The following is a 9910-nucleotide window of genomic DNA, read 5'->3' as shown; positions in this document are numbered from 1 at the left end:
AATATACTATGTTTAAATAGATTATCTATCTAATTAAAATACATCGAAATAAATTTATCAAGATTCATTAGGTGATGAAAATTAAATTAAAATTAGAATTAAAAAATTAATGAGTATAGTAAAATATTAAAATAAATAAATATTTAAAAATATATATCAAATTTTAAAATTACAAAAAGTACTATTTGAATACAAAATACTCACCATTTATTTATTAATCAAACATTTATAATATAAAATAAAAAATTAAAAGTATAACTTCTAAATTTAAATCATGGAAAATTATTTTAAAATTAGAATTTCATTGATATAAACTTCAAACATTTAAAATTGAATAGAAGATTATTGCATGTACAAGTTTTATATGTGCAATTTGTTCTCTCTTTTTTTAATAGTTCTTTTGTATATACTAACAATTCTAAAATGTAACAAGATTAAAGATCTCAAAAGATAATTTTATAATATGAGAAAATGTTAACAAAATATAAAAACATAGAAATTGTTTTGTAAACAAAATTATAAAATATAGTGTAGCATTTAATCTCATGTTGTTAGTTAAAAGAGGAAAAATATCACATTGTTTAAGAACAAGCTACAAACCTATTCATTAGTCTATATATACACATATCGATATCCCACATTGCTTAAGAAAACAAAGGAAATGAGACTTTGAGTTTATATAAAGAATTGCTTTGTAAGTTTTATTTCCATATTAATTGGTGACATTTTTAAAAAAAATGGTGTTGTCACTTTAAGCCTTTATTCTCGTAAATTTTTAAAAAAAGTGGTATATTTTTACAATATTTAAAAAATGACATTTTTTGAAAATTTAATCTGAGAACGAGCAAAAGCGCGTCCACATTAGTGCGTTTTTGTTGACACGGGGAAAGCGTGTCCCCGTCAGCGAGCTTTTATGAAATTTCCCTTTAAAATGTTTCCACGTAAGCGCGTTTTGAGTTTTTTAGTCCATTCCGATAAATAAAGTTTAAAATGACCCATTCCAGTAAATTTTATCTTATATATTAAAATATATATATATATATAAACAACTTTAGCCTTATAAAACCCAAATCTAAATTTTGATTATCATACTTTTATTCTTATAGCTTGAACCGATAACCCAAGCTGCTATTCTTATCACATAAGGAAAGAAAAAGAGAAAAAGAAAGAACGAAAAAGGGAGCAATGCATAGGAATGTGATGCAATCTTAAAATCATCACCGTAGATCCTGGCTAATATGGTCGCAAACCCGGTGGCTTTTGACTCCGCAGCAGCCCCTGAACCGCCACGTACCGACCACCTGTGCCACGAATCGCCAAAACGTTGACGTCGGGCACCACGTGGCAAAGATAGAGTCAATTTTACGGATTTAACCCCAAAGAGCATAGCAACTTGTGGCTGAAATTCGAAGACGAAGGTAGGAATTAGGAGCTATTGGCCAAAGGGCAAAAAGAAAAACTAAAAAATTAAGGGAAAAAGCGCAAGGGTGGGCTTTAGTTGAATCAGCCACTAAATTACTGCCGCTTGGCAACATCTAATGCATCTCTATGTTCTGTACATACCGTAGGCGTTCACTCTTTTCCAGCCTCAAATTAAACTCCCCCAAATTTTTTTTATTTTCAAAAATTTTCCAGAAAAATAAATCCACATGAAATTATAGTGGCTGAGATTTCTCGTAGTCTTTTTTGTGTTTTAATTCTCACAAAAAGAAGAGCTTGTTTTCACTTCTTTTGCTTTGCTTTCTTCAAGTTCTGTTTTTCCAATTTCTGTAGATTCCGATCTTTTTTTCATTGCCGGAAACTATGAATTTTCCGACTGGTTTCTGGTGAACTCATTTTTTCATGCGTGATCGTTGTTTCCAGTGTTCTCATCCTCCATGGCTATTTCTCGAGGTATTTACAGTTTACACTTCATTTCTAGGGCTTTGTTTGCTCTCCGTTTGGTTGCTTAAAACGATCGTTTTCGCTCTGCTCAGCTGAGTTTTAAAAAAATTAAGTTGTTTATACGAAGTTGAGTAGAGAGACAAAAAGGAAAACGATTGAATTCTTTTGTTTTTTTTTTCTTGGTAACCAAACAGAAGGTAAAGAATTATTGTTATTGGTTGTTACTAATACGAGAAAGTAGGAGTGTGTTATTGATTACTAATTAACACTTTTTTTTTTGTCATTTCTCGAAAGGTATTGGTGTCTACGGGTTCGTTTTGGTGAGGATTCTGAATAAAGGAATTTTGTTTTAATTTAATTGGAAGAAGCTGTCTCTTCTCTCTGTTACGGTGGATACTTAAATTTTTTATTTCTATTTTAATTCTCTGGATATTTAGCTTTCACCTGAAGTTTACTATATGTTAATTAAACTAGTAAAAATTTATTAAATGATGAGGCAGTAATAGTAGTTGGAGTAGTAATAGAAAACAGAGACGGATCTCTATCGATTGTTGTCGTTGGCTTTTGTGTTTTTGCAGTAGTAAATAGCACTCATCAGGTTTTGTGGAGTTCAAAAACGGCTTTACTATTTGTAGTATTGAATGTCCAAAGAAATGAAAGGAGGTTTGTGTTTTACCCGTTGCTCGTTAGAGAGGATTTGAAGCAGCGGTAGCGCTGCCCAGGTCCTGTCAATGGACACATACTCTTCTGGGGAAGAACTCGTTACTAAGGTATTAATTATCAAAATAAATTGAGTATTTTTATTTTTTGCTTTTAAGGTTTGCTTGTTAGACTTGTAAAAAATGGAGGTTTTGTTGTTATTATTTGGACCATTGAACTTTTATGTTGAATGATAGACTAGGAAGCCTTATACTATTACCAAACAACGTGAAAGATGGACTGAGGAGGAGCATAATAGGTTCCTAGAGGCTTTGAAGCTCTATGGACGAGCTTGGCAACGCATTGAAGGTGTTTACTTGCTTTTCCCTCTCAGTAATATTTCAATTGATGCTGTCATTTTAGAACTATTGTTATTGTGGGCTAAGATTTGTTCGATATATCTGTTAGGACTGAAAAATTAAATGCTTTTGTTATTTATTGTCGTAATTGGAGATTTTTTCCCTTTTTCTTTTACGTGGTGATTTTCAGAACACATAGGAACAAAGACTGCTGTGCAGATCAGGAGTCATGCTCAAAAATTCTTTTCAAAGGTCATTTGGTTCCTTCTTGTTTATGCTTATGCTTATGCTTATGCTTATGTTCAATGGTTTTTTCTGCCGCTTAAATCATGTCTTTTCTTGAAATATATAAGATATCGATTCATCAACTGCACAATCTTGAATGGTTGGGAAATCTTACTGATTATTCTCTACTTCAGTTTTCCCTCTTGTATAAGCAATTTTGTTGATTTAAAACAACAAAGAAAATATAGGAGGTTTCCTTGGCATATTCAACTAATAGATCGAGGAGAAAGAGTTAATGCCTAATATATGAAGAGATTACATAGTTTTCTTCGTCAAAAACATCAGTTGCATATCAATGATTAAAATTGTAATCATGTGAAGAAGCACACTGGAGTTTATTTATTCTATAGGCAGGCACCAACTTGAGTTAGATGAGAATCTGAGCTACTAAATACTAATTTTTATAAATCATATTTAGGGTGATAGCCTTTATCATCTCTACAAATTTGGTTTTGGAGATGTCAGCTATATGAATTTTATTTATTTGGACTCTTTATGAGATTGGCTATGCAAATAGGTTTATCACCCAAGGAGTCTGATCTGTCTGAAAAAAAAGGGGTGTGTTTCATTTTTTAAGTTGTTATAAATGGTTCTTTTCTTTCTAATAGGCATTTCACCAGCTTTTGTGCACAAGGCATCCACTTGTCTGATCACTTTTGAATTTGCTGATGCAAATTTGTACTTAATCTACTACAGCAGAGGAAATTTAATATATTTTGTTACTTGACACATACAGGTAATGTAGGCACATCTAGTCTAAATTTGCATAGAGAGTGAATATAGACCATTATGAAGTAATAAGAAAATTTTGTTTTGGGAATGGTAGTAAGAAGTGAATTTGGGCTGGGCCCAACTACCATGTTCTTCGTTGTTATATTATATGCCAAGATGTTGGCTCTGCTGCAAATTGAATTCTTTAGCATCAATGGGTAGTATGCCAGTCATTTGCAATTAGGATTACCTATTAGTGTGTCCTTCATGTTTAGGGTATCTCAAGGTTGCTAATAGTTCAATGCATCAGCATCCATGGTTTAAAATGAATCTGAACCTAGAGTAAATTTGATAGTTGTCTTCAATTTTAGGATCGTTTTCTGTTAAAGCTTTTATAGTGGCAAGTTTCACATCTAGTCTTCAATTTCAGGATCATTTTTGTTAAAACTTTTATGAGGGCAAGTATCACATTCTTTCAAGACAATATCTGAAGGGCTTTTGTCTTCTTCTTCTTTTTTTCTTTTTTTGCATTTTATTTCCTTCTCTCCATTGTCTCCTTTATGTGGTGGAAGTTTAAAATTTAGTTTAAGGCTGTTTGCATATCGAGCCTAGCTGAAGGTCTTGATTTACTTCTAGAAAAAGGACTTTTTTCCCCTTTGTGAGTCAAGATGTGTTTGATGATGTTGATCTCATATGCCAAATGATCTTCTAACATCAGAGTGGAATATGTTGATTAGTAGTTGGTGCTAGCAGGGATTCCACACGTCTTATGATGAAGGATATAATTTTTTGAATTCTAGAGTGAGTTGATGTGTTCAGATTACTGGTGAGAAATCTCTTTAAACATTAGTAATATTACCGAGTTCGAACCAGAGACTTGTTAGATCTATAATATGAATTTTATTTTTCTTTCTTCCATTTTTGGGAATTGGGAGAGTTTGAAATACAGGATAGGCTACTCATTTAAGGCTAAGGATCATACATCTATATAGATTAATCATTTATGACACAAAACTAATTTCCTTTCTTGGTAATGAGGAACATAAAATGCTGATATGCATATTTTTCTTTTCATCTGAAATATGAGTCATAACTGGAAACTATATTATACCTACTAGGTGAATAGTGGGATCATTCTTCCCATAGTACCTTAATTTTTGCAGCCAAGCTTAGGAGGGGCATGTTTGTTAGATGTGCCTTGTAGCTAATTGTGGTGCTAGACTTGAGGCATGCATCCCATACGTCCATTTGAAGAGATTATCCTTCTGTAGTGAATTTGGTATGCATCTTCAATAAAAGGAATCACTCATAAAATTTACGGGTAAACTACACCCAAGGACATTAAACTATTGGTAAGTTTACGTTTTGGTCACTCAACTTTAAAAAGTTACAAAATGGTCATTGAACTATTCAAAAGTTTTCATTTAAGTCACTGGACTGTTAAAATCTCTGCTGCATGGTCCTATCTGTTTGCACCGTCTGCATTAAACGAAAACTCTCATTCCCCTTTTCTTCAATAATTCAGTTTTTCTTTCATGAAACAACTTTAAACGTCATGAATCCACGAACCAAAATTCAAACAGCTTTCTTCTCTGATCTCCAACAGTGACCGTCAGATCAACTTGGATTTAAGGTATGTTCTTCTACTCGTCAACGGGTACTAATCCATCGTACTGATAGTCTAATTGTTGGTTGGAGCTTGCTAGATGGCCTTTTTTTAAAAAAAAAAACTTAACAGCCCAATGAGTTAAATAAAAACTTTCGAATAATTCAGTGACTTAAATGAAAACTTTCGAATAGTCTAATGACCATATTGTAACTTTTTGATATTCAGTGACCAAAGCGTAAATTTACTAATAATTTAATGAATGTGGTATGCATCTTCAGTAAAAGGTATCACTCATAAAATTTTATTGGATTCTTCTCTTTGGCTTTGCTTGGTAGAGCTAAGAGAAAATTGGAAAGATGAAAAATTGGAAGACTAGAAAGATAGAAAATAGTATCTTTTTTCTTTCCATTGGTGTGCTTGGTAAGATGGAAAAATTAAAAGAAAAAAGTACTTTTCTTTCCATTGAGTTGAAAAATGAGATGAAAGAAAATGAAACTTTTGAAAAATGCATAATTTTGAATTAACTTTTGTCTCTCATTTCTCTCCTCTTATCATTCCAATTTGGAATGATTTGTTTTTGTGCATTAGGATGAAAACTGGTACCTCTTTTGTTTTCTTTTCTCTCTCTTTCCTTTCTTATCTAGCACACTCAATTTCATTTTCTTTCCAATTTTCCAGTCCTCCCTCTTATTTTTTCACTTAACTCACGTCTGTAAAGACTTATTTCTTGCAGGTATTGGCAGTCACCTGCCAATTATGTTAAATTTAGGTACATGGTAATGCATTGCATTTTTTTTCCTTTCAAATTTCTGAGTCCACAAACAAATGCACACATTCTGTTGTTAGTAGTTTCGAACATTTTTATCTCAATTAGCTCATAATTGATGAATCTTATCAGGAGGGTAAGCAAATGAAGATCGTTCAAGATATTATGGTTAAAGCTTTGTGAAATACTTTCTTCAGTATGAAGTTCTAACCATTAATGATATCAATTTTACATGACAAAAGAACATCATGGATAGTTTGATTCACATTATATGGGATAAGTTGGCAATATGAAGGATTAAACTTGTTTATGCAGAACTTAGACTCTGATTCTTAAGAAGCCACTGGTAATTTTCTTTCCATCTGAATGGAGTAATCCTCTCTCCCTCTATATATACAATTTTAAGTTTTCTTCTAGTAAAATGGGGGTTGGTTTAGCCAAGCAGAACTGCCTGCTTGGCTAAACCAGCCCCCTTTTTTTATTTAGTCAGTCTTGGTGTATGTATATGGTCAACTATGGCCTGGGTGTATGTCTGCTACAGTCAAATGTTAGATAGCGTACTATTCTTCAGGGGACATGTGATAGACTTAAAGGAATCAATTTTTCTTTTTGATGACTCTTTAAAAGTGCTTTAGAGGATTCACCTTTTGGTATAAGCTTACCTGATTTGAAGGACACAATTGCGATGTACTTTCTGGAAGCTGGGTAAAACAAATTTTGTATAAATTTGGCTGATGGATTTTAATTATTTGGTGAGAAGCGGATAAATCTAATATAATGCTATAAAATAAGCCATATTAATTGACAACAGGAGTATAAAATTTTGTACGAACCTCCTGTGTGAGATATTATCATGATAAAACATCCATATAAGGAGATGTTAGAGCAATTATATGCATGGGCTTCTTGTTTCCTGATGATGTTTGGTATTATTCCGTTTAGATATTATCATGTTGCATTGAATTATGCTATTCCTATAGTATATTGAAGTGTCACACACAGTTAATTTTAGAAATTTGATTCTTCATTGGCACCTTCTGTAATCTCCTTTTCTATATTTTCATTTGATTGATGCTACTGACGGTATTCCATTCTCAGTTGGAGAAGGAGGCACTTGCTAAAGGTGTACCAATAGGTCAAGCTCTTGACATAGAGATTCCACCTCCGCGCCCTAAAAGAAAACCAAACAATCCTTATCCTCGAAAAACCGGTGCTGCTACCACAATTCAGGATGGAGCTAAGGATGGAAAATCTGAAACACCGATATCTTCTTCACGTTGCAAGCAAGTGTTGGACTTGGAGAAAGAACCACTTCCAGAGGTTTCTTTCTCCTACTCAACTACTTCATTCTCACCTTTAGATATGTTCCCTTTTTTACCTAAGCTTTTCAAATATATCTTTTATGTCAGAGACCTAATGGAGATGAAAAGTCTACAAATCTGAAAGAAAATCAAGACGAGAGTTGCTCTGGGGTTTTTACCCTTCTCCACGAAGCAAATTGCTCCTCTGCTTCTTCCATGAATAAGAATTTTATACCAGCGTCAGCAGCACTCAAAAGCTCTTGCACATTTAGGGAGTTTGTACCTTCTCCAAAAGAGGTAGTAAATCATGACAAACATGTATTCTATGTCACTCTTGAACTTAAAGAAATTTATAAAGCTTATATACTTAATGTCCAACAGAAAATTCATGATAATGGTACAAGTAAGGCCTCAAACCTGGAGTATTCTTGCACTTCATATGATAAACCAGCTCAAGTCCAGAGAAAAGATGATTTGGATGGTGCTTTATGTGCAGATGAAATGCAAGCCGCTCAAAATTATCCTCGACATGTTTCTGTGCATGTCCTAGATGGAAGCCTGAGAACATGTGCTCAAAATCCTTCCCTGGATATGTCATTTCAGGATTCTGTATTTCACCCTATGGGCGATGTTCATGGACCTAACCTGTCTGCAAATCTAGCTGCATCTGCAGCTACTGAACATCAGAATAATGCTCTGAGATCAACTCAGCAGGCACTGCCACCTTTTCACACTCCCTTTATGCATCTTCGCCCAAATCAACAGGACTATCGATCATTTCTACATGTCTCCTCCACTTTTTCCAGTCTCATTGTATCTACATTGTTACAGAATCCAGCTGCCCATGCTGCAGCAAGCTTTGCAGCAAGATTTTGGCCTTATGCGAATATTGAAAGCTCTGGCGATTCTCCTGCATGCGGCTTAGGAGGTTTCCCATCTAGACAAATCAACTCTGCTCCAAGTATGGCTGCAATTGCTGCTGCAACTGTAGCAGCTGCAACTGCATGGTGGGCCGCCCATGGACTGTTTCCTGTATGTGCTCCTCTGCATACAGGCTTTACCTGTTTTCCTGCATCCACTGCTGCAGTTCCACCAATGGAGAATGGTCAACCTCCAGCTGCCAAGACAGAACAAAAGGGTAAAACTGATCAAGCTCTATCTCTGCAGGTTGAGCAACTAGACCCCGAAAACTCTGAAGCTTTGCAAGGTCAGCATTCATCATCTAAATCACCTACTTCATCATCATCGGACTGTGAAGAGAGAGGAGATGCAAAAGTGAATACTGGAGTGAAAGCTACCGATGATGAGATGGCTGCTGAAGTAATTGAGCCTCAGGATGCAAATAAAACAAAGAACAAAAAACAAGTTGACCGGTCCTCATGTGGCTCCAACACTCCTTCAAGCAGTGAGGTAGAGACAGATGCGTTAGAAAAACATGAAAAAGACAAGGAAGATTCAAAAGGAGCTGACCCAAATCATCCACAAGTTGAATGTAGCCGTCGTAGTAGTAGAAGCAATAGCAACCTGAGTGATTCTTGGAAGGAGGTATCTGAAGAGGTGAGTCGATATCTCAATTTTCCCATTAGCTTAACTTTAATTATTATTCTAATTGTATTGTACCATTGTCACTGTATGGCTCCACTACTTATCCAGGGGCGGCTAGCTTTTCAAGCCCTCTTCTCCCGAGAGGTACTCCCGCAAAGCTTTTCTCCTCCACATGATGGCAAGAGCAAGGGGCAGCAAAAGGAAAATATAGGTGAAGACAAGCAAAATCCAGCTGAGGAAGATGAAGAAATATCAACTTTAGATCTCAACAGCAAGACATTGGGTTCTTGTTCTGATCATCAAGTAACTGTGAAAAATGCATTATCAAGAGACAAGAACACTACAGAAGAGGGCCTGCTGACTATTGGATTAGGACATTCAAAACTAAAAGCTGGCCGAACTGGATTTAAACCTTACAAAAGGTGTTCTGTGGAAGCCAAAGAAAACAGAGTGATGAACACCGGCAGTCAAGGTGAAGAGAAAGGTCCCAAGAGGGTACGCTTGGAAGGGGAAGCTTCAACTTGACTTTTACACAATTGCATACAATTAACAAGGGCAAAGTTTGTTTGTTGAATGCAATCTCTAATGTTCTTCCCCCATATCTTATTTCCTTTTCATTTGTTGATCTTAAAAGACTTTTATTCGATTGCAGCTCACGAGACTTTTCGTGTAGGTGGTGTTGTGTACTATCTAATATCTACATTGACTTATTCGCTTTCCTGGACTTTTTTATCCTTGCAACTGCAGTTAAAAAACTCCCTCTGAGATGGAAGCATTTAAAGTAAGTACTGAATCTGAATGCCTTTCTTTA

At 34.8% G+C, this 9910-nt stretch overlaps 1 protein-coding gene across 3 annotated transcripts; it reads left to right on the top strand.

Moving 5' to 3' along the window:
* Positions 1-1608: 1608 nt before the first annotated feature.
* Positions 1609-9910, top strand: LOC105763978 (protein LATE ELONGATED HYPOCOTYL). 3 transcript variants are annotated; one of them, XM_052625775.1, is made up of 9 exons: positions 1611-1893; positions 2179-2204; positions 2463-2654; positions 2781-2892; positions 3073-3134; positions 7352-7573; positions 7663-7851; positions 7936-9111; positions 9208-9910. In XM_052625775.1, the coding sequence occupies exons 3-9, from the start codon at positions 2616-2618 to the stop codon at positions 9622-9624; spliced, it is 2217 nt and encodes a 738-aa protein (XP_052481735.1). In that variant the 5' UTR covers positions 1611-1893; positions 2179-2204; positions 2463-2615; the 3' UTR covers positions 9625-9910. The 3 variants fall into 3 exon arrangements, with proteins under 3 accessions (XP_012437834.1, XP_012437833.1, XP_052481735.1); XM_012582380.2 differs by having other exon boundaries at positions 1609-1893; positions 7663-9111; XM_012582379.2 differs by having other exon boundaries at positions 1609-1893; positions 2179-2273; positions 7663-9111.

The sequence above is a fragment of the Gossypium raimondii genome, chromosome 12 (genome assembly GCF_025698545.1).
Source record: "Gossypium raimondii isolate GPD5lz chromosome 12, ASM2569854v1, whole genome shotgun sequence".
Classification (NCBI taxonomy): Eukaryota; Viridiplantae; Streptophyta; class Magnoliopsida; order Malvales; family Malvaceae; genus Gossypium; species Gossypium raimondii.
This window is presented reverse-complemented; position numbering and strand designations above follow the sequence as displayed.

Coding starts and splice junctions, on each gene's coding strand:
- LOC105763978 (XM_012582380.2), top strand. CDS start 2,616: ATGGACACATACTCTTCTGGGGAAGAACTCGTTACTAAG. Junction 3,135..7,351: donor CTCAAAAATTCTTTTCAAAG/GTCATTTGGTTC, acceptor TTCCATTCTCAG/TTGGAGAAGGAGGCACTTGC. Junction 7,574..7,662: donor AGAAAGAACCACTTCCAGAG/GTTTCTTTCTCC, acceptor CTTTTATGTCAG/AGACCTAATGGAGATGAAAA.